General features: G+C 46.3%; 1 protein-coding gene and 1 long non-coding RNA gene across 5 annotated transcripts in view; one reads left to right on the top strand and one right to left on the bottom strand.

Moving 5' to 3' along the window:
• Positions 1-1,757: 1,757 nt before the first annotated feature.
• FOXN2 (forkhead box N2) overlaps positions 1,758-25,000 on the bottom strand; it is a 48,694-nt gene continuing 25,451 nt past the window's right edge. For both annotated transcript variants that reach the window (XM_083432862.1, XM_083432863.1), the window contains exons 3-6: positions 16,807-16,928; positions 12,169-12,233; positions 9,307-9,375; positions 1,758-6,435 (exon numbers count right to left, since the gene is read on the bottom strand). In XM_083432862.1, coding sequence (XP_083288988.1) covers positions 5,888-6,435; positions 9,307-9,375; positions 12,169-12,233; positions 16,807-16,928 — 804 coding nt within the window. In that variant the 3' untranslated portion in view covers positions 1,758-5,887. The remainder of the gene's footprint in view (positions 6,436-9,306; positions 9,376-12,168; positions 12,234-16,806; positions 16,929-25,000) is intronic.
• The window catches only part of LOC310674078, a 61,692-nt gene continuing 44,983 nt past the window's right edge, over positions 8,292-25,000 (top strand). Inside the window, exon 1 of one of the 3 annotated variants that reach the window (XR_014509388.1) lies at positions 8,292-8,718. This is a non-coding gene — a long non-coding RNA (uncharacterized lncRNA). The remainder of the gene's footprint in view (positions 8,719-25,000) is intronic. The other 2 variants (XR_014509389.1, XR_014509390.1) reach the window with 2 other exon arrangements.

The following is a 25,000-nucleotide window of genomic DNA, read 5'->3' on the forward strand; positions in this document are numbered from 1 at the left end:
GCTGGGACAGACTCCCAGTTCCTTGCTGCTACGCTCTTCCACTAGCTCAGGCAACCCTGGGCCTTGGCACCCCATGGCGTCTGCACCAGCGCCCATGGTTTCATACTCCCAGACAAGACGCTATCAGGAAGACAAGAGCAGACCTTGGCTTCAAGCAATGGTTTGTTTGGAGAGAAACAAACCCAAAGCACCAGTTCAGACACCACACAGTAAGCAACACGGCGGAACAAAATTGGGGAGCCTGCACTAGTTCACTGCTTGACTGCGGTAAAACACGGTTTATGGCATACAGCGTCATCCAAATGCATCCCGTCAGATCCCAAGCACCAGACGACGACGTCATTACACTGCCACTAGTTTCAGCCCTTTAATTCGAACTCACAGCGGAGGTTTGGTTTCTCCTACTTTTGTTCCCACGCCACGGGGACATGTTCCCGTGTTATTGCTCCACCTTTGTCCATGGAAAATCAAGAAAGCCTAATTAATGAAACGACTAACAAGTACAGCACATTTCGCGGCACAAAAGTGACACTAGATACTTCACTAATAAAGAGGGAGGACGCAGGGGGGACAATTCTGCACACACCAATTTCTGGCAGGCAGGGGTTAAAGGAAGAAGAGCGAGGTGGCAGACAGAACAGGTCAGGTGTAAGACGACAAGACTGATCCAACAAGTTCTAGGGGGAAAGGAGCCTCATTTGGAAATCTGGTCAATTTTAGCCGGAACTGAGTTCAGTTCTTGCCGGCTTTCAAAAGATACAGAAGAATGAAAGAAACACGTCCTTTTTATTATTTAAAAAATAAATAAAATCCAGCCCTATCGTTATCTGTATTAGTACAAAAACAAATTCCACACCACGTAAGTTATTGAACACTTATTTTGGACGAATGTTAATGGGAGGGACACCTCTTTTCAGCACATACGACACACAGGAATTTAAAGATGTGCATTTGCACTTAATTTACAAGCTTGTCCATTTGCAATGAGTTCACATTCAACCCCCATGCGGCAGGTGCTCAAGACCACTTAGTAGGACATTGTTTTTCACTTAAGGAGGTGGGCTCACAAGTCACACCTGTGGCAAAAGCCATGACATGGGAAGGGTGTCAGTCTAGAGCCATTTGCAAGTTCAGACATGAGCATCTATTGGCCCCTTTCTTTCTCTGCATTTCTGCCAAATCCACAGCTTTGGTAGTTTCTATTGAGTGAAAATATTTTGCAAATTAATCCCACCTAATGACACACAAACTGATCCCCAAGCTGCTACGATTTTAGTTTTGTTCAACTGCTCCCAATTGTTAAAATTGTTAAAATCTTCAACAGCCATTATTCAAAAGGACCTGTGGGCGCCCTTGAAAGCATGGCAGTCAGTGTCTTCAAGCAGCCTTGGCTCAGCCTATGTGCTAGAAGACCTCCCCCCATATAAACCACCCCAGGACCAGCAGGCAGGATTCCACTCTGAGTGTTGTTTTATGGAGGTGAGATCTAGTGAAACTTAGAGCAGAGCCTTTTCGGTCGTGGCACCACAACCTTAAGAACAGCCTGCACAAAGAGGGCCACTGAACACCCTCTTTGTACAGCAAATAAGAACTTTTAAATTTAAAGGATTTTAAACCATAGCCTGTGCACAGTCAATGTGGTACCCTCTAATCGTCTAGCCAATAACCAGGGATGATGTGAGCTGTGGTATTAAACACCCAGAGATCACCATGTTGACTACCCCACCCCACCAGAGGCTTACCAAGCCAGGCTTCTGTTTTCTTTTGTTCTAGTGGACTTCTTAAAGATGTCCTTTGAGAGTATTCAATTTCTTTTTAAAACCTATAAACTTTTAAAGAAATAAATCACATAGCATCATGTCTGACTTGCAGGCAGACCCACTTGTAAACCCTTCCCATGTTTGACTTCTTGCCGTGAAGTTCTGGGAAGCAAAACAGTGACACAAGAAACGGCTCTAAAAGGGCTTTTCAGCAAGAAGATTGTTTTGGCCAATCCATCAGAACCTCTGGGGAGAGGAGAAGCAGCAGGCAACATACACGATGGGCACCATTGGCGTTTATAGACTTTTACATCAGAGAAAGTGGTGTACAAACAGGTGAGAGCGTGCAAACACCCATGCATTAGAGACTTTTTTTGTCTAGAAACTAGCAACATGATTACAGAGCAAGAGCCATTTACAGTTTACTACCATCTGAAGGAAAGATTTCCTCTGAAATTCCGGGAGGGGGTGGAATGCTACATAAATCCTTGCAAACGTAAGGCCCACACTGGGAGAATCTCTTGACCAGATTATGCAGTTGAGAGTAGCTGGGATCCAGCAAACCACATCAAGGTCCAGAGCTGGGAGAAAGCTTGGTTTGGGTTCACTGGATCCCGGCCCAAGGCATTGAAAGTTCACAGCAAGGGTAGCCAATGGGATGCTTTCTGGATCTTGTTGAGCTCCAGTTCCCATCAGTCACACCCAATATGGCCAATGGTCAGGAGCAATGGAACTGGTAGCCCAAGACATACGGACGGCGTGAGGGATACTGGGGTGTGTGTGTGTCTGCAGAATGGTTTCAAGAATTATGAAGCTGGCAGAGTTTGTACCGGGTGTATAAGGCGGCTTGCGTTCATGAAGAGGCAGTGAAATCAGAACTCTTGAGCACCTCTGGCTTAGTCACCAAGGAGCCAGAGAAGCTCTGTGCCATTAATAGAAGTTGAGCTTCCCGCCTTCGTTCTCTGCCAACCTGGAAGCATTTTGCTAATGGGGAGGCGAGGTTTGCTTAACCAGCCGCTCGTGACTGCTCAACACTCGGAAACACGGGAAACAAATTAAAAAATGGCACTTCAAGCTGACCTTCCATGCCAGGCAGAATGAGCTACGCTAATGCTTTGATTGTTGCAAAGGAACGCTCAAGGGGTTCTTGGAACCACAGGGCGCACTTCGCGGAAATGTTTCCTGCACAAGAATCCACTGAAAGGAACAGGAGTGGGGTAAGAGCTTGGCTGTGGCTCCCTGGAGAGACTCAGATGGGACTGACATGGGAGATCTTTCCAGGGGCACCATGACAATCCACTTCCCAGGCTACCATTTCACTCCAGTCAGGGCCATTTCCCAACAGGACATGGGTGCAGGATCCACCCCACCCCCCTCGGTGATACATGTGGGTCCTTCCCTCCATCTCCAAAACTCATCATTACAAGTGCCAGGAACAGCAAAAGGTCTAGACTGGACTACACACCTGGATGGCAGACTGGCCGCACCATTCAGGCAACGATGCCTCCAGCTGCCTAACAGCAGCCAAACAACACAGCAGCCACCACAGAAGACCCAGGAGGACACAAACATTCTGTGTTATGGTGCGTGGGAATGGTAAAATACACAAAGGTTTCCCGTGGAAGTCCATGCATGAGGCATATGTCATCGCACAGAAAAGGCTGTGTCGGAAGATGGAAGGTCTCTGGAGTTAGCCCGCACTCAGGGCTTCACAGGCGCATCTTTACCATTCCCACGTTACATTTTAAGCACGCGCTAGAATACTGTGTTGGCGGAAGAGCAAGCACAGAGCTCTTGGGCTTCCTTGACACTTGACAAGGGAGGGGATATTATTGCTGCGATAACGGATAAAAAGAAAGGTGCCGTTCTGGCTGCACGAACCATGGCAAAATTCCCGCTGATTTTAACAGGAGTCGGGATTTCGCTCCAACAGTCACTGCTCCCCAAGGAAGATGGGACGGACGGCTAACCATCAACCGCAGGCATTTTCTAAGCTCCTCTCAGAGTCTTAAGGAGGGAGCGTGACCCTGCGCGCGCACACGTTTAGCAAACGGTGCCCTTTAAGGCTGCGTATTATATACTGTCTTCTTGAGGGATGCTAGGTTAATACAGTGCAAAACTGAAGCACACAGTAGAAGAGAAGGAAAAAAGGCCGGTTTTCCAAGTGGAGTAAGAATGCATTCAAGAACCTAGTCCTCATTGAGGCTGCCAGCTCTGTTTGGACGGTTCTGCTTCTGACTGCAGGTGGAGGCTCACACAGTGTAAAGCTGCACCGCGATTTGAATGATTTTTACATTTAAAAGAACTCGATGTCAGGAAGAAAGCCAGGCTAGAGTCCTTCCCCTGGACACCTAGTTTTCTATTTGAGGTTTTCTGCTTCACGCAGAACAGTAATCAGTTGTGTGTGCCCTCACCTGTAGCCTAAAATGGTACAGTCCAGAACAAGCTTTTCTTCTCAGTGAGAAGTAGGCCAGTATCAACCACCGTAACCTTAACAAGAAAAGAAAGAAACCTATTTCATTATGCTTCACCTGAACATGTAACTACAAGTTCTCTGTGCAACAGCCATTTACAATTTTAGCAGTCAACATTTTTCACTCAATCTGGATATCGAGACCAAAAGAACATTGGGTTTGCTAATAAAAGTGTGCGCTGAAGATCTAAAATATAATAACAAAAGAAAATATAAGAAAGAAAGAAAGAAAGAAAGAAAGACAAGAAAAGGAACCAGCTCCTTACTTTGTGCTGGAAGGTGAGAAGAGTGGAGATTAACCCTTCAAGATTAGAGTCTCAAAAACATCCACATTTACATGTTGCATTCCCAACACCCTCCCTGTGTTATCATTGCAGGCATCAGTCAATCGGTAACTGACCCACGATGGCAGTTGTCTAGTATTCAGGTTATTCCGGACCCTCGACTTGCACATGAGACAATTACGCAACAATGGAAGCCAAGCTGAAAGCTGGTAGACCTTATCCTGCGTTTGCAAATACTTAAATCAGAACACGTGAAGGTGTCAGAACCAGCTCAGGGGTAGTCAACTCCATGCTCTTCCATTCTTGCTGGACTCCCAAGTCCCATCAGCCCCAACCAGCATGGACTTTGATCAAGAAGGGTGGAAGATGTAGTCCAAAACTGGAAGAGCACCATGTTGACTACCCCTGGTCTAGAACCGACAGAGGTAGGAGCCCGTGGGCACAGAGAGAGGGGGCAGGATTGCGCCTGCTTATTCTCCTGCTCCCAATGCACCTCCCTCCACTTTCAGTCCCACCTGGGATTTGTGAATTGCATGTCAATCTGGAACAGGAGACAGTCCATGTAGCCTTTTCCCGCTTGATCTCCACCGACTGATCTTTGAGGGCCAAAAATTATGCAGGCTGAGAACTACATGGGTAGAGTTGAATGCAGGCACTGCATCCACTCCACCCTCTCGCCGAAAAATTATAGAAAGACAGGCTACACAGTGGACTTTATGCGCCATAACATACAAACACCAGGCCTCACTGCAGAACAGGTGCGCCAGGAAGCAAGGCACAATTCTTCACTCCCATTGGAGGAAATGGGGCATGTGCGGCCCTCTAGATGCTGTTGGACTACAACTCCCATCAACCCCTGCCAGCACAGCCAGTGGTGAGGGCAGAAGGGAGCTGCAGCCCAGCTCTCAACATTTGGTTGGCTGCCTTGTTCTCTGCGCAGAGCCCTATGAACTCAGACAGGTCAAATGAAGCCCCCAGTTCCAAACCCAAAGAGATGTACAAGGTATGAGATGACAGAGATCATGGCACCCACTCCTCCAATAAACTCAAATATTCAACTTTGCTAAAATTATCAGGGGGAAGGAACTGCTGTGTTGGTTTGCCCCCGCCCCACCTGCTTTGCACAATTGTAATCCGCTCTTCAATGCTTCAAAACCACCGCTTTTGCAATTAGAAAAAGAAACAAATTGCAAAACTAGAATCTGTGAAAATAAAAATACATGAACAAAAAGTCCTTTTATGGCTTTGATCTCCCTTGTGAAGGGTAAAAAGTAGAGGAGTATTGCCACGCTAAAAAATAAAATATGCATTTATCTCTATTGATAGACGTATCTTCTCCCCCTCCCCCCCCCCGTCCCCAAACACACTTCTCAGGCTGTGACGTCATTCCTTCTCCTTCGTTTCTGGCTATGGGTCTTTGCAGTACTTATGAGGGAGCCTAGACAGGGGCTAATCCCGGCTAGATGGAGCAGAGACCCGGCCGCCTCTTTCAGTTCCTCGTCGATTTCGAGGCAGAGCTCCTCCAGGGCTTTCTTGCGAGGCTGGGCCTTGTCCGAGGCGGCGAGGCACGGCTGCGAGGTGTAGCCGCTATCAGCCAGGGGGTCGTCGTCGTCCTCCTCTTCGCGGTCGTCTCCGTCCGTGTCCACCTCGCTGTGGAACCCTTCGCTGCCCTCGCTCCCCACCCGGCTGGCCTCGGAGACAAACTCGTAGACCTCGTCGACGGACGACAGGGAAGACACACTCGAGGGCGACACGCAGCGCTGCGAGGCCACGCTGCTGGCGCTGTAGTTGTGGTCCTCGTTGGGGTCAATGTTGGGGACGGGGAAATCGCTCCCCCCGGGACTTGCCTTGCCGTGGCTTTGGAACGTGCTGACGTAATTCCTTTTCTTGGACAGCTTGAGAGGCTGCGGCTTCTTACCTGAGGAAAATAAAGAGTCTTGTCAGAAGCGGGAGGGATCGGTGCCTCGCCTCCCCACCCCACCCTGATGTTTTGGGCGGGCTTTTCGGCAGCTGGCTATGTTTAGCCTGGAAAAGAGGAGGCAACGAAAGCCACCTTCAAATATCTTAAGGGCTGCCCCATGGAAGAGGGAGCAAGCTTGTTTTCTCCTGCTCTTGGGGGGGGGGGAGAACTCGAACTAACAGCTTCAAGCTACAAGAAAGGAGATTCCGACTAAATATCAGGAAAAACTGTCTGACAGTAAGAGCTGTTCAGCAGTGGAACAGACTCCCACGAGAGGTGGTGGACTCTCCTTCCTTGGAGGTTTTTAAATAGAGATTGGATGACCATCTGTCATGGATGCTTTAGTTGAGATTCCTGCATTGCAGGGGGGTTGGACTAGATGACCCTTGAGTCCCTTCCAACTCTACAATTCTATGATTCTTTGAAAGGGGTCAGGTTTCCAATACCAGCATTCGGCAAGCGCCATCTTTTAGACCTGAGGTTCCCAAAGATTTCCGGGCCACTTAACTCCATTAACTCATCCCTATTGCCCCGTACCCTACAGAAGGCATTATTCAGAATAGCGGTTTCTAAGACCCACAAGGGAAAATAACAACATGATAAAATTCAAAACAGTAACCATTAATGGCACTTTTATCCAAAATCCAGTTAAAACTATGTGCAGGGTTATTTTTTAAAATTGGGTGATTTGATCCAGTGATACCAGCTTTCCAAAGTCTGATAGTTATTTACACCTCCAGTGCCCCCCTGCCGCCTCCTCTGTGACCCCTTAGCACCCCCCCAGGCAATCCCGCCACCCCGGGGGGGGGGCAGGACCACTCACGTTGGGAAACGCTGATTTAGACCCCTGCTGAAAACTTTTCTGTTTTGGCGGGCCTGTCCAGACACATTATTTTGTTATGATCTGTTGTTTTTAGATGCCAAAAACCTTCTTTAAATACGTCTTCACTTTATTTCTAATTGTGTTTTTATTACAGATGTGTTTGGTGCCCTGGGCTGCTTTCGAAGGAAGGACACACTGTTAGTTTAACAAACAGATATAAAAAGGTAAAGGACACCTGACAGGTAAGTCCAGTCACAGAAGACTCTGGGGTTGCAGTGCTCATCTCGCTTTACTGGCCAAGGGAGCCGATGTTTGTCTGCAGACAATTTTTCCGGGTCATGTGGCCAGCATGACTAAGCCGCTTCTGGCAAAACCAGAGCAGAGCAAGGAAACGCTGTTTACCTTCCCACCGGAGTGGTACCTATTTATTGACTTGCACTTCTTTGACGTGCTTTTGAACTGCTAGGTTGGCAGGAGCAGGGACAGAGCAACAGGAGTTCACTCCGTTGTGGGGATTTGAACCGCCAACCTTCTGATCAGCAAGCCCAGAGGCTCAGTGGTTTAGACCAGAGCGCCACCCCCGTCCCATAACAAACAGATATAATAATAAATAATTTTAGTTACTTTTGTAACTTTTATTGTCATTATCTAATTTCAAATATCTTTTTATCGGTGTGTATGTGTGTGTATTGTTTTCTCTTCCGTTTTGTTGTTGCTGTCGTGATGTATCAATAAAATCATTAAAAATAATAAATACTGCTCACTTGGAACAGTCTAAGGCAAGAGCGGGGGGGGGGGGGCTTATTGATTTGTGTTTTTTGTATTTTTATGTCACGAACCGCTCCGGTATCTACAGATGAAGGGCGGTAAGCAAATTTAATAAATAGATTAATAACAGTTACCACAGTGCCCTTCAGAATTTATTGGACCCTGTTGTTGAGAAATCCCATGCGTTGTGTAAGGCATTGCCAACATTTGATTCGGAACGTACATTTATGTGGGAAGTTTTCTGTTTGGTCCGGCGACAGTTGGTTTAACTGTGGCCGAACAGGGCCTTAACTAACAGCTGTGAGGAAGGGTTGGCGTTCGAATTCTCAGAATGCAAATGAAGGATAGAAGGTGTGTGTCTTTGATTGGTGGGTGCAGGTTTAGAATTTTCAGTTACACCGCATGATTGGCCGGGGTTGGGCCAGAGGAGTGTATATATAGCCGGGCGCTGGTCAGCAGAGAGCCAGAAGAAGAAAGAAGCTGAAGGAGAGGGTTGGGGAGGAAGACGGAGGAGGAAGACCTGAGAGGCACAGTGACCAAAGACTTGCTGGGCCTACTTGAACTAGCCAAGCTAGGCTGAAAAGGCAGGGAGAAAAGGCCTGTCTGCAGTGCCAAGAGGAGAAGTAAGGAACATCTTTGAATGGTGACAGGTAGGAGGAGTATTACAGGGAATATTTCCAGGGCATTGCTGCAGGACAAAAGCTCAGCAAAGGGTTGGAAAAGAGGCTTCTAGCAGAATCCCCAGTTATAGTGTAGATGAGGATGAATTGGGGGGGGGGCGTTGGAGGGAATAAAAGTGTAATTTGGGTAAAGGCTTTGAGTAGAGTAACCAACTGCTTTGTTAAAACTGTCTTAGTTTAACATTAATGGTTTAATATGAGCTGTCAGTATTTAAAATTACAGTTATAAATAAATAAGCCATATACGCATTCCAAGATGCGGTACTGTTTCAAAGTAACAAGATTTAGCTTGTGCTGTAATCCTAAAGACATTTACCTGCAAGTAAGTCCAGCTGGACACAACGGGACTTTCTACCAAGCAAAGAGGGTGTACATTATTTCGTTTCATGTCACAAATCAATATTCTACAGGAGGGCTTTTTAAAACAAACAAACAAGAAATAAATGGCCTCAAGTGAAACCATCAGCCGCTCTAACTAAAATTTTGCATTTGAAAAGGGATTTAATACAGCAGCAGCACTGAGAAACAGAAAGGCAGCAAAAACTTATTTTTACTTACAATCTAAAATGCCTTCTTCAATGGAAGTATTCAAGAGCATCATGGCAGTAGCAGCATCAATATCAGAGTCTGGAAAAGGAAAAGGAAATTGCCTCCCATTAGGTTTCATCTAGAGGAGTGAAACATGACCATGCTTTTAAAAACACACTTCGTTTTTAGGACAGGGGTCAGCAAACTTTTTCAGCAGGGGGCAGGTCCCCTGTCCCGCAGACCTTGTGGGGGGGGCAAACTATATTTTTTTGGGGGGGGGGGGATGACCGAATCCCTATGCCCCACAAATAACTCAGAGATGCATTTTAAATAAAAGCATATATTCTACTCATGTAAAAACACACTGATTCCCGGACCGTCCGCAGGCCAGATTTAGAAGGCGATTTGGCTGGATCTGGCCCCCAGGCCTTAGTTTGCCTACCCATGGCTTAGGATAAGAAGTGAGGTAAGTGTCTTGACCAAGGATACCTAGTGAGCTTCAGAGCCAAGCAGTTGCCAAGCCCTGCCTGCCCACCCAATGCAGCATCCTGTCCTCGTATTGGCCAACCACATGCCCATGGGAAGCCCCCAATTCCTGCTTGTGATTCCCAGCATACTGCCTCTGACTGGGGAGGCAGTGAAACATAGCCATACCGGCTATGTCTTCTCCTGCTCTGAAGGGCAGGACTCGAACTAGTGGCTTCAAGCTGCAGGAAAGGAGAATCTGACTAAACATCAGGAAGAGCTTTCTGACAGTAAGAGCTGTTTGACAGTGGAACAGACTCTCTTGGGAGGTGGTGGACTCTCCTTCCTTGGAGGTTTTTAAGCAAAGGCTGGGTGGCCATCTGTCACGGATGCTTTAGCTGACATTCCTGCATTGCAGGGGGTTGGACTAGATGACCCTTGGGGTCCCTTCCAACTCTACAATTCTATGATTCTATTCTTCCCCTATACAGTGGTACCTCGGGTTAAGGAGGTCCGTTCTTGACCTGAAACTGTTCTTAACCTGAAGCACCACTTTAGCTAATGGGGCCTCCTGCTGCCGCCGCGCCGCCGGAGTACGATTTCTGTTCTTATCCTGAAGCAAAGTTCTTAACCTGAAGCACTATTTCTGGATTAGCGGAGTCTGTAACCTGAAGCGTATGTAACCCGAGGTACCACTGTATAGGGAAGCTTTTTAATGTTTAATTTTTCTCTTTTTTATATATATGGGAAGCCACCCAGAGTGCCCGGGGCAACCCAGTCAGATGGGCAGGGTACAAATAAATTTACTATTATTATTATTATTATTATTATTATTATTATTATTATTATCCTCCATGCATTTGTGTAATCCTCATTTAAAGCTATCACTGCGTCCTGTAGCAGCAAATTCTCTCCTTTAACTACGCACTGCAAGAAAAACTTTCTTTTGTCTGTTCTGAATCTTCCAACATTCAACGTCATTGGATGCCCATGTGTTCTAGCGTTATGAGGGAGAAAAACGTTTTTCTCCAGAGCATGAATCATTTTATATACCTGCACCATGTCCCTTCTTAGCACACCTCTAAGCTAAGGGTCTCAAAGTTGTGGCCTTCCCTGATAGGGCAGTTGCTCAATCCCCTTGGATCATTTTCGGTGCCTTTTCCTGAAACTTCTCAAGCTCTACAATGTCCTTTTTGAGGTGAGGCAACCAGAACTGCACACATTATTCCAAATGTGGTTGCACCATAGATTTCTTTGATGCTACTGTGGTATCAGCACTTTAATTTTCAGTCCCATTCCTAAAGATCCCTAGTGTGCCTTTTCCACAGCTGACACACACTGGATTCCCCCACATTCATGCTGATAGATGCCAACCACCCTGGTCCTCTAGAATAGATCACATCGTTGCAACAACCAAATTAGAAATGGATGAACACAGATCTTCTTCAGTGCCCCAATCTCCTCCAAGTGCTTAATCAATTACAAAGTTGGAAGGAATAGTCAGACAATCACTGAAGCAAAACAAAGTGCTGGGGCTGGCAGGGAGGGGTGAGAATCGAGAAGGCGAAAAGGGAAGACAAGCTGAAAATGATAAATGGAAAAAACAATTTAAGATTTAGAGGAGTCCTGATTGCAAATGCAGCTGTTAAAAAAGAAGATGGAATCGAGACTAAAGTTCAGATGAAATTGGTGCGTTAAGGTCCCATCTGCACTATGTATTCAAAACAGTATTGAACCACTCTAAACAGTCATGGCTTCCCCAAAGAATTCCAGATACTCTACTTTGTTGTGGGGATTGGAAGTTGTTAGGAGATCCTTATTCTCCTCACAGAACTACATTTCCCAGAGTTCCCAGGGAAGAGGGATTGACTGTTAAACCACTCTGACAATTGTAGCTCTGTGATAGGAATAGGGCTCTCACAGGAACAGACATCCTCCACAAACTACACTTCCCAGGATGCTTTGGGGGAATAGATGACTGTTGAAAGTTGTAAAGAGCTGCTTTAAAATGGATAGTGCAGATGAGGCCTTAGACTGGTCCAAGAAACTAGAATGGAAAATGTCAAGAGAGAAGACCTTTAACAGAACTTCCGGAAACAACCAAGCCGAGTTCAGATGCTGCAACTAAACCACATCTACAGGTTTAAACCATGGTTTGGGATGCAAACTGATACGTTTGTGGTGGCCACAAGTCGCATGATTTGTGATCCAGTACGAATGCTGTGGCCAAATTATAGTTTGGCCATAGTGAACAGCCTTTGGTGTTTGTGCGTTCCAAATCCCCAAGCCAGGAAGTGCAGGAAGGAATTTGTTGTTCATGATGACCAAACCATAATTTGGCCACAACATCTATACCAGGCCACAGACTGAGTCTATTAAGCCACCCAAAGGAGAGCTAAAAGATGAACAATGGATAGCACAACTTACCTTTGATAGATTGACCCTGATTCTGTTTCAAAACTGAGGTTAAGTAGTGAGGAGAAGGTGAACCACTGGAAGAGAGGAGAAAGAAGGTTTAGAGACTGTGCTGAACCAAGACAGAATTCACTTAGTCTAGCCATATTTGCACCTTCAATGATTTCAAAATGGCAAGATCTCTCCTGTACCAGAAGTGATGTCAACAAGGACTGCTGGCCTGGTGTGAGTCTTAAACCTGGTGTATTACAGAGCTGACCTAATCTGTGATGTGGGTTTTCTGGAGAAGATTGAGCTGGGAGGTTTCCCTATGCAAATCCCTAGGGCGCCTTGCCTCTGAACATTTTCTGATGTCCCAGAAAGTGTTCTAATCAAACAGGTTTCTTTTGCAGGCATTTACTTAACAAAGTAAAAAAACTGCTAAGCTTGCCTATTATATTATATCCGCAACTGGCATTTTTGCTACTGAACTCAAGAAAACAGAAATAAAAGGACTGCATCTAAACCCACTGGCACATTTGACAGCCTGCCACAGACTGAGAGCTTATTCAGACTTACTTTTCAAAGACGTGAAACTAATGAGTTGTGGAAGGGAGCTTATATCTAAACACTGACAGTGTGAGCAAGACAGAGGTGTCTGAAAACACACCTCTATCATAATTGCCTGCTCATCAGGAGATTGACTGCAAATCCCTTTGAGAAGACACTTGATTAAAAACCCTGGCTGGCCGGTGTGGAATATGTGAAACAGTCCCCATTTGGCCTGTCAGACCATTTCCCCCAAACCACACCCAGCTGTAGCACACCTGATGCCCTATATGTATGGGGCAGGCAGAGGCACAGTTGGTGCAGAAAACAGGATCAAACCTCCTGCCCATCAATTAGTGCACAGGGACTTCAATCCCACTTGGTGGGACTTGTTGAGCACCTGATATTATTATGATATCAGATGATTAACAAGTGAGTTGTCCTGCCCACCTGTCAGAATTAGCTGGTGGGGTGCTGGGATATAAAGATATGGCCCACCAGACCAAAATGTTTCTGCGCCTGTAGGGGACAGAGGTCAGTGATGGGCAATACTCTGGCTGCAGAATGTCTGGGGTTCCAACCCTGGCATCTCCTGTTACAGGTGATGTGAAAATACTTCTGCCTAAGATCATGAAGTGCCACTTCCAGTGAGATAATACTGGGCTACCTGGGCAAATAGTTTGAACTGGTCTAAGGCAACTTACTACGTTTCTGGATTCCACCTTCAGGTTTCCATACTCCTGAGGACTAGCACCTCTGTTAATGAGCAACCGTTTTGTGCTTTTTATCCTGATCCTGCGTCCTCGTGCCCTGCCGTTTCTTTCTCAGAAACACAGTTTCCCTTGGCATTTCTTCCTGTCTTGTTTTAAACCCCAGTCTCTAGATTTGGCTTTACTCCAGGGCCGCGAACACTGAGCTCCAGCACAGGCCTTGCAAATCCTGTTCTAAAGTGTGTGGGAAGTGTTCTCAAGCCAAACACCACCACATATTTTTAAAGCCGTCTTTGTAAAGAATGCTTTCTCTCTCTCTCTCTCTCTCTCTCTCTCTCTCTCTGTGTGTGTGTGTGTGTGTGTGTTCCTTTAAAGATGATTTTCCCTAAGTGAGTTGGAGAATAAAGTCTGAAACAAGCATCTGTTAACAGGAGCCCTCCTGGCGAGAATTTCTACTGCGCTCTGGTCTATTTTGGGAAAAGGGGACTGGAAGTCATGCGTCCTTCCTGCAGTGGTGCACATAATCTACCTCAGGGACAACACTGCAGAACTTTTAGCTGCCCTGATGATTTTAAAAGGACCTCGTCTCCTCAGCAGCAGTATTTGTTAACCTAATGAAGGGCAGCCAGTTTGACACGACAGAACAGCAAATCTGCCAATTTCAGTTCCCCATGTTTCTACAGCAGTGTAGAATTTTCTTTTTAAAGTCCTTGTGAAAATTCATCCACATTTTTAGGGCAAATTTCTCCTAACACAAACATTTTCATATGCAATTTTACCACTAACATACACATTTTTGCAAAGCAATTTTCCTTCAGGTAATGCATGTTTTGCATGTCGTTTTCATTTTTAGCCCAGCCTATGCATTTTTGTAAACACTGTTTGGCCCTGCAAAATTCAGAGAAGCGCCAATTTTGAAGGATGGCCGTGTTTCGGATTGTTGTCTTGTTTAAAAAGCTACAAGTTACATAGGTTTGCCTTCACATGCGAACTGAATCGAGTTTCTCCTCCATCCCTATCTGACATTCTATCTGAAACAGGAAGTCTGTCTTGGGCCCTGGAATAGCCAAACAAAAACTGGCAAGACATCTTCTAGTTATGACACTACCGTTCACATTCAAAACACAGGCTGCAGTCCTGCAACCATGTTTGAGTGGAAAGCTTGGCCACAGTCGCTCATGCATAGGTTACTTCAAGGCTGGATTAATGCAATGCGCTCCATGCGGGCCTTCCCTTGTGCCTGATCCGGAATCTGCAGTTAGTGCAGAAAGCTGCAACACAACTGCAAAGAGGAGTGAGACCTTGTCAGCGTTTAACACCTGTGCCCCACCAACTCCAGTCTACTTGCAACCAGTCAACGGGAGGCTCTGCTCAAGCGACTGTTGTCCTCTCTGCCTTCCACTCTACCAATCCCAAAGGGTCCAGCCACCCTTGGGAGCTACCAAGCTCTGATCTCTGTGCTCCTACATATGCAATGCTTCTGGCAGAAAGAAAAACAAAAGCAAAGCACGTCAGCTGTTTTTCAGTTCATGCCAGACATGGATGCAGGCTTGACTTTTTGTTGTTAAGGGACTCCCAAAATTTCATTTCAGCCTTGGCGCTTTGCCAATAAGGCCTTTCCATCTTGATCAGGTTAAAGATTTCTCCTAAAGTTGATTAGTTGTGTCGATTTTTAGAGCGCATCTAACTCTTTCGTTAATTGGGCAGAGCGTCAGTTTTGCGTAAAACACCAATTGATATTTTCTCCGTTGGATTCGTTGCTGGAATGGATTTCTCCTCACTGCACGTCATTGAGGGGCAGCCTTGGCTGAAAGGCATTCCTGTGTTTGCAACGGGCAAACTGTTTCTACCATAGGCTGGCGGTGGTGACCTGGGCTAAGAGCCAGCTATGAGCTCCATTTTCTCCCACCACAAGTTCATTTGCTTTCTATCAGGCAGTTGGCTCATCTTCTAAACTGGGAGCATAAATACCCCCAATCTCCCCCACGCAAAAAAACAAGTTCTGCATAACCCAAATGCGACCAGAAAATTAATTTTAGCTTGCAACTACAATCTTCAAAACACTTACTTGGAAGCAAGCCTAGTTGAAATCTACATGATCTCTTTATCAGAGGCGGCCAACATGGTGGTCTTCAGGTGCTGATAGTCTCCAGCTCCCATCAACTCCGGCCAATGCGCCCCATTGGTCAGGGATGATGGAAGGTGCAATTCAGCAACATCTGAAGACCACCATGTTGGCTACTCTTGATCTTTATAATTTGTTCTCAGTTCCTTAGTTTTAGGTTTTGTGGTGAGCCTTCAGAGCTGACTGGGAGGGGATGAGGTGGGGGGAGGAGAAGGAATTGCCAAAAATGGCTTCCCACCCATTCTGCTCCTGTATGCTTTCTATCAGAGAAGGGATATCAAATGCAAACTGCCCATAACATTTAATCAAGACGTTCCACTGGGATATAGATTCCAGTAAGTCTCTCTCAGCTAACACAAACATTCAGCTGTTACCATTGTTTTTTTAAAAAGATGCTTCCTATATTCAAGCAGAATAGCAAGGATAATCGAAAGAAGGTAGTCAACATGTGAAGCTGTCTTAGACTGAGCGATGGCTAAGTCTTATTTTCTCTGTGTTCTCTTATTTTTTCTAGTCCTAAGCTCAGTTCTTCATATGTTCAAATCAGTTTGCACTTTTTTTAAAAAAAGAAGAGTCCTCATGAAAATTCATCAGTGTTTCAGTGCAACGTTTCTCCTATTTTATATATATATAATTTTTGCCTGATATACACCTCTTCTTTTTTTACTATTTCTTCTAATATGTGTGCTTGGACACTCTTCCCATCAATACGTTCATATTCCTGCAGAGACACTTTACATTTTTGTACACATTACAGAGGTTGGATGGTCATCTGTTTTAGTTGAGATTCCTGCCTCGCAGGGGGTTGGACTAAATGACCCTCAGGGTCCCTTCCCACTCTACAATTCTATGGCTCTGCTTGCCTGGAGAAATGCACCGCAAAATTCACAGAAGTGCAAATTTTGAAGGGTGGCTGTGTTTCGCTTCATGCCTTGTTTCACAAAGGGCAGACTGTGCAAGTTCGCCGTTCAATGAGAGCTGAATCGAATTTCTCCTCTGCTCCTACTCAGAGTCATCCCACCGTTGCCTGATCTTGGATGGCAATGGCTTTGCAGGGCTACAATGTTTGGAGAAGGGTGTGGGAGTCTGGAGATGAACCTAGGACCTTCTCCACACTAAGCTATGGCTGACTCTTTCTTCTAGACTTACCAAAACTAATGTTCTATTTTTTTCAAAAAAAAAAAAAAAGTATCACCACCTGCAGACAACACTGATCTAGACGGAAATCTGCATCCCACCAACCACCCGTCCCAGATTGCACTGTGTTTAGAGCAACAAGAGTCCTACCTCAGTGGTGATGCTGGTGGGGTATAAAAAAAGGCAGAGGGAAAAGGCTGCTTCTTCAGGGCTTGTATTAGGTTCGGCTTATATTCTGGGTCCACACACCACAAAGAACCTTTTCCATTCACCTAGGAAACAACAAAAGCACCTGTGCTTATTACGAAGGACTTCTCCCATTTTGTGCGTGCCCGTGTAAGCCGTTTCAGAGGACAGGACCACCACTTCCACAACCGACTCATTCCAGGATACCTCATGCAGGGAAACGGTCCTAAGGCAGCAGCATATCCAGTTTGCAAACGTGTGATGATGAACTGCCAATTTTGGTACTTGAGAGACTCTGGGTCGTAGATTAAATATGCTCACTGCAGGCTGGAGGCTGCTGAGACAGACTTGCACCCCAAGCCTGACAAATTGCACTTCAAAGTCTGTGCACCATTCTCTACGTCAAGCTTCCTCAATTAAGGGGGCCTCCCAATGTTCAGGACCACAACTCCCATCAGCCCCAGCTAGGAGGCAGTGTAAGAAACTCAGGTATCTCAGGTCATCAACAAATGGCACCTTGAACGTGGGTTACGGTTGCCACAATGGAATGTCTAGGCATCTTTTTTTCCTGTGGAATTTGCAATTATATATATATACCATATATACTCGTGTGTAAGCCGACTTTTCCAGCACATTTTTTATGCTGAAAAAGCCCCTCTCGGCTTATACTTGAGTGAGGGCCCCTTTCGGGCTGCTCCTTCCTCCTCCTCCACCTTTGCTGCTGTCGGCAGAGGAGAAACAGGCAGCCTAAAAGCAGCAATTTTGGGCTGCTTGTTCTTCCTCCGTCGCTGCCACCACCAGCCTCTGCCTCTCGGCAGCACCCTAGGTAGGCAGGGGGACGGGAGGGGCTGGGGGGGAGAGAGAAGCCCCCTCTGCCGTGTGCACATGTGCGCGCACACGCACTCCGGCCCACCAGGAGGTTTGTGGTGTGGTGAACCGGCTTATACTTGAGTCAATAAGTTTTCCCAGTTTTTTGTGGTAAAATTAGGTGCCTCGGCTTATATTCGGCTTGGTTTATACTCACATATATACGGGTATATCATTTCTATGCCGCTTTATATTTTAAAGAAAAAAATCTCAAAGCAGTTTGCAACACATTAAAACATCAAATAATACAATCCAGAATAAAACAAATACAAACTTCAAAACATTTCAGATCCTTCTCTAGGTGACATTTTCCTTTCCCCATATTTACTTACCTACTTAATTTATAGAGCTGCCCCATAGCAGAAGGACTCTAGGAAGCCAGTGTGGTGTAGTGGTTGGAATGTCGGACTAGGACAGGCCTAGGCAAGCTCCGGCCCTCCAGATGTTTGGGACTATAATTCCCATCATCCCTAGTTAACAGGACCAGTGGTCAGGGATGATGGGAGTTTTAGTCCCAAATATCTGGAGGGTCGGAGTTTGCCTATGCCTGGGCTAGGACCTGAGAGATCAAATCCCCACTCAGTCATGAAGCTCATCAGGTGACCTTGGGCCAGTCGCAGCCTCTTAACCTGCCTCACAGGGTTGTTGTAGAGATTAACCGAGGAGGGGTGTGTGTGAATCGTACTCCTTGGAAAAAACGTGGACTATAAATGCAGTTGATCGCCGAAGAATTGATGCTTTTGAATTATGGTGCTGGAGGAGACTCTTGAGAGTCCCATGGACTGCAAGAAGATCAAACCTATCCATTCTTAAGGAAATCAGCCCTGAGTGCTCACTGGAAGGACAGATCCTGAAGCTGAGGCTCCAATACTTTGGCCACCTCATGAGAAGAGAAGACTCCCTGGAAAAGACCCTGATGTTGGGAAAGATGGAGGGCGCAAGGAGAAGGGGACGACAGAGGGCGAGATGGTTGGACAGTGTTCTCGAAGCTACCAGCATGTGTTTGACCAAACTGCGGGAGGCAGTGGAAGACAGAAGTGCCTGGCGTGCTCTGGTCCATGGGGTCACGAAGAGTCGGACACGACTATACGACTAAACAATAACAACAACAATAAATGCAATAAATAAGCTCTTCCTCTTACCTGCTCCAGCCAGATGGAGATGCCAGTCAGCAACCTGGCATCCAGAGATCTCCACATGGGAGCAACTGGACCTGCGCCAGTAGAAAAATGCGCCTGGTCACCTGTCTAATTTCTAACATTGCTAGGGGGTCATAGTCCAGCAATGTCTAGAGGGTGCCAGGTTGAGCAAGGCTGCCATTCACACACCAAGATTCTACCAAATCTCCTGCAACATCACAACCATCCTATGTACTTAATGGGGCCAATGCACAGGTTAACCTTTTTAAAACATGGCGGCCACTCACTTCCAAGCACTTAAGACGGGTTTTTCCAACAGCTTCTGCCTGGCACCCACCACACTGGAGGGGAAAAAGTTATCAACCTTACACAGTTCCTTGGGACAGCGACAGTCCTTCAGAAAGGCACAGGGACAGGTGCTGCGCTCCAGGTGTTTTTCTGGTTATGCTGGTGGGGTCTGAGGAAAGCTGCAGTCCCAACAACATCTGCACAGCACCAGATGTTGGGAAATAAGTGTTTGTTTGCAAACTCCATCCCCAGCCCCCTACCCCAAACACTTTCCCATCAGATCCAGGAAGCAAGTTGAAAAGCGGGAGGATAAGGGTCAAGCTGCCAGCTGAGAGAACATCTCTCTCGAAAGATCGATGGAAAACCTCATACGTTTCATGACATCCCAAACATCCTACTCAACGCCTGCCACAGTATCAAGGCATGAAACCATCAGCAATCAGCAAACCTACCAAGTAGGATGGGGTCTTAGGTGGTAGCCTTTTGTAGCCAGCCACCTAAAACCTGAATACCCCAGGGTCTGAACCTGGGATCTTCCACAAGCAAGCCATATTATCTGCCACTCATCCCAAGGTGGGCAGCCTGGTGCTCACCAGGTGCTGAAACTCCCATTGCATAGTACAAATGCTGGCCAGTGTTGGGTAGTGGTTACAGGGTTAGACTAGGACCTTGTAGACCAGGGTTCAAATTCATGGAGATCACTAGATGGCCCCACTCACTGCCTCCCAGCCTAACTGACCACATGGGGTTGTTGCAGGGATTATTTTTTTAAAAAAAACATTTTTAAATTAGCTTTCCAAACTTTATAAATTATTTTAAACAACTATCAGAACATGTATCTCATATTAGCTGACTTCCCACCCTTCTGTTGTGTTCTTTTCGTACCTTAGAAAGCTGCTATATTACTTATATTTTAGCCATTACCTATGTTAATCATAAATGATTAAACTACCACTATCAGCTGCTACACTTTAAATCCTGCATAACCATGATATTTTTTTGAAAATAGTTCCATTCTTCAATAATTTTTTCTTCATTCTGTTCTTTAATTACCACAGTTAAGTCTAGCCATCTCAGTGTATTCAATCATCTTTGTTCACCATTCTTTTTTCGTTGGGACTTCATCTTTTTCCATTTTTAAAGGTTGTTTCAGGATTTAAAGGAGGTGTGGAAGCACCATGGACACCACTTTGAGCTCCTTGGAGAAGAAATTTGGGATACAGATGCAGTTAATTAAATAAATAAGAGCTGCCTCGAGCACCTAGAAGAAAGATCGAGATGCAAATGGAACGAATGGTTGTTATTTTGAAACAGGCTCCGTTAATTCGTTGCCTGAAGAGAAAGAAGCCCATAGCACCCTTTTCCACACGGCCTTTCCAAATGAGATACCATTAGCAATGCAAGCAAACCTGCTATTAAGAAATTACGCTATTAATTGTATCCATTACTGCTTTCAACACTTCTTAGTTTTTCAGCGATGGTTTGCTTCCAGCAGGCGCTTTGAAGCAGAATGGTTTAGTTACACACGTAAACCCCTCTCCTTCTCCTTCTTCTTTCACTCATAGCTGAGTAAAACTGTCTTCCATTAACAGTGAGTCCGTAAGTGATTGTGGAGGCCAATTCTGGATCCACACATCCTTCCACAGTGGGGACATAGGCTTCTGGGCAGGATTTGATCACGGTGTGGATTTGCCAAGCGTGCCTTCCTCTTAGCACGTTTCTCCGTTTCATCCTGAGTTTGAGGATCTTCAAAGCCCATGACACCTTTGGCAAAGGCTGTTCTCCAACTGGAGCGCTCGCAGGCCAGGGTTTCCCAATCGTCGGTGTTTATACTACATTTTTAAAGATTTGCCTTGAGAGAGTCTTTAAACCTCTTTCGTTGACCACCAGCATTCCGCTTTCCATTTTTAAGTTTGGGATAGAGTAGTTGCTCTACCCCTGTGTAAAAAGGAGGAGGAGGCTGCCTCAGGCAAGCCAAAAATGTCTATCTTGCGGCCTTGAACATCATTATGGGGATTAAAGCTTGGTTCAGATGTTTATTCGGTTCCTGAATCGTCATACGAAAAGCCCCGCTCAATCAGGCCAAAGGCCCATCTCATCCAACATCCTGTTCTCACAGTGGCCAACCAGATGCCTATGGGAAAGCCACAAGCAAGACCTGGGGCAACAGCCATCTCCCCACTTCTGATGCCCAGCAATTGTGTTCAGAGGCACAATCCCCCAGCAGTGGTGGGAGGAACACAGCCATCTTGGCTAGAGGCCATTGATAGCCTTAGCTTCCATGAGTTTCTCTGATCGTCTTTAAAGTCACCCATAACTACCATTGTTTTACGTAGCGGGGGGAAATACCCCCTGGTATTTTTCTGGTGCACACAGAATGTGGCATGTTTCTTGGGGAAAGGGGTGGATTTGAAAGTGGAGGGCGAGGAATGGAATGGAGTATCCCTGCTGGAACCCTGAACAGGAGCACTGCACGCTGCAACACATCGTTGCAGACCCCACCTATAAGCAGCAAAGCAGCCAGAACAATTTCCGGCAAAACCAGCATTTGGGCCACTGTCTCCCTGTGGACTTGCCATATTTTTGCCTGATTTTAGGTTGTCTGGGAACAAGGGCAGGGCAAGGCTTTCTCCGTGTACTGAAGCCCAGCCATGGAAAAGTTCAGCAGGCCTGTTGCTTTCTATTTAGGATGTTTGTTGAGAACATGGTGTTCTAACAAGGGTTTGCGGGAGTGTGTGTGAGAGAGAAGGCAGATTCTATGCCAAACCTATCAGATAATTTCTTTTAGAGCCTGCTGTTACAGAAGTTTGAATAGTCGTTTATCCTGGCTTCGGGGCAGTGGAGCTCCTGCCCGTGGTGGGCAGGATCAGGTGCAAAGGCAAGTTCAGCAACGGATGCCCATTTTCCAGGATGCCTGTTCTCCATCCTGGAGAGCAAGAGGCTTTCATAGACTTGTAGATTTGGAAGGGACCCCATAGGTCATCTACTCCAACCCCTTTCAATGCAAGGATCTCAGCAAGAGCATCCGTGACAGATGGCTGGCCAACCTCTGTTCAAGGCCACATTCCAGCCAGTCAAAAGCTTTTGAAGAGGGTGCAAAGCAGCTCTGGCGAGGGCGGTGGTTGGAGGAGGTATGTGATTTGGGGAGGGTGCTGAGGGCCTGGTGGAGAGATCTGGAGAGCTTGAGGTTCTCTAGGTGTAGACAGCACTGATGTAGAGGGACCAGCTGCCTAGCTTGGCGTGAGGTAGCGTTGTGGTTCCTCTGTTGCTGTAAAATCGAACTGTATTCAAAACAGTCGTGTTTCTTAGGGTTTGAAAACTTCAAACCCATGAAACCATCAGCAAACTTCATCTCCTGAAAGTCTTATAGCTTTATCCGATCGTCCTGGCCAGTCACTTGAGTTCATCATCACCAGAGGTGAAGCTGAAATCACTCCCCTGAATGTACTTCTTAGAACTCAGCTATTTGTTGCTGGACCGCAGCTCCCACAATTGCTAAGTATTGGCCATGCTGATGGGAGTTGGAGTCCAACAACCTCTGGAGGACCGTAGGCTCGCTACCCCTGCTATAAAGGATCTCGCAGGTCAGCTCCTTGCCTAGGTTATCAGAAATAAGTCTACTTTCAGTGGCCGTTATTTCTAAATACGCTTGGAAATAGCAGCCTTTGTCTTGAAGGTAACACCTGTGTGTTACAAGGGAATCTGACTTTGCAGAAGCTGCAATCCCAATCCCAAAATGTGATGCTTTGTCCGAGCAGACATTTTTTGTAGCGGTGATGAGAATATAAACAGGGAGAGAAAACCTTCATGTTGACAAGATGAACTCCAAGGACCCTTCAGCTTCTAAAAAGTCTATGATTTTGAACAAGGCAGGCAGGCTGCACACGTCAGCTAGCTAAATAAGATGAGCTGCAGAAACACACTGGATTGGGAAGTTCCTGACTCACCCCTAGCATCTTCACATTGCCAAAAACAGAAAATAAAACCAACTTTCTTTTCCTTAAAGTGAGCATTTCTTGAACATCTGTCATACCCTGCCTCCACTCCGTGGGAAAGCAAAATAAGCAGGTTTTGCATCACTTGCACTATTTACTGCTGGTCTTTTACAAATCATAGTTCCAAACATGCAGAGACAGGCTTGGAAATTCTTAACCTGGAAGCCAATAGCAGTTCTCACCAGCTCCAAGGGTAGCAGGGGAAGGAAAGGGAGCAATAAATAGGCTTGCTTTTAAGTTCAGATCTTGGCCACTTTTGCACCCCTACGTCCACACTTCTTTCTGCATGAGAGAGCAATGGGCCAGTGGTGGTAATAATAATAATAATAATAATAATAATAATAATAATAATAATAATAGTACCCTGCTATCTGACTGGGTTGCCCCAGCCACACTGGTAGGGCACATGCTCAATCTATAGCATAGAGAGGGAACTCCTGCCTTAAATACTAAAGAGGTAGACAATACTGAGCTAGGCAGACCAATGGCCTGGTTAGTAGAAGGCATCTTTCTATCTGCAGTTACGTTTGACCTGAAAACTGGGTCCAATTTAGCAGAAGCACGGCCCTCAGGTGAGAAACACGCCCTGCTCCAGACAGCTACCCTGGCTATATAACAAAGCCGAGTTGTGTTATTTCAGCAGATCTGATCTGCGCACGTATCCTGTTTCCATTGCATAAGCAGATCCTCTGTGAGGAACTCCAAAACCGGTTTTGCAGAGCAACTTAGAAAGTGCTAGTGTTCTTCCCCTTTGATACTCCTGAGTTTGGGTTGCATCAACACGCACACACGTGTGCCTTGTACGTGCCTTCGTGCCTGAGCTTAAAAAAAAAAAGACGGAGGAAAGAGAGGTTCCTCCCTCCCCCCTCCCTCCTGCCCGCCCCCACCCCCAGCAAATGGCACACCACCGGATCAGCAGGAACACAACCTCGGCATCGTGGCGGCGGCAGCCTCTCGCAAGCCAGCCAAGCAAGAGGAAATGCTGCCATGGCAACACAAACCAGGCTGCTATTTGAGCCCATACTTCACACGCTAAGCTGTCTCTACCCACCCGCCCCGCCCCCCCGCAAACAGCACAACTTTCAAATAACTAATCTCTTCCACTTTAGGAAGCGGGGCTGACGCAACATGCAATTTCCAGCTGTTCTGAAACAACCACATCCTTCCCCAGGGCGCACAGGCTCTGAAAGGTACACCCAAAAGCCTGAGTCACCTGGGCAGGTACCAAAGCAAGGAAAGCAACAAGAGTGGGCAAGCAGGGCACCGATATTAACTTCTGCGGCATGTCTTACGCTCGAGTGTAATTATTACTGAGTCATCAGTGTTCAGAAAGGGAGGAAGAGGGTGCCTGTCCACTCCCTTGGTTGCCAATACACAGACGCAGACATTGACGGCACCCGTTCCAATGATCTCAATTTACTGGAGACAGCCCCTTGTATCCTGCTACCTACCGCGGGCAGTGTTAGACACTGAGATATGAGAGCTGGGGGATAAATGGCACCTTCATCCTAGGTTATGGGCGCAACAATGGAATGTCTAGGCACGCTTCCTTTAACAACAAGAATACAGTGCTGAAAATGGATGAACTGCATCTAAAACATTATGTTCATTTTTCAAAGGGTTTAGTCCTTCCCCTGCCCACCCCCCCTAATATTCTTAAGAGGATCTCTTCTCCAGTCTTCAGAGAGTAGCTGGAAGTGGGAAGGCAGAAAAAGGTCCTCCTTTCCTTCCACTCTGCAGTTTTAATCTGAAATCTTAGGTGCAGAGCTCAGAAACGGCTCTGGGATGGCCTGGGACTCGGGCTCAGACTCGGAACCAAAGGAGTCTCAGTCTGCACCGGATCCTTTGCCTCAGGCATCATCTGAACCA

Source organism: Podarcis tiliguerta (assembly GCF_965153285.1).
Source record: "Podarcis tiliguerta genome assembly, chromosome: 3".
Lineage (NCBI taxonomy): Eukaryota > Metazoa > Chordata > Lepidosauria > Squamata > Lacertidae > Podarcis > Podarcis tiliguerta.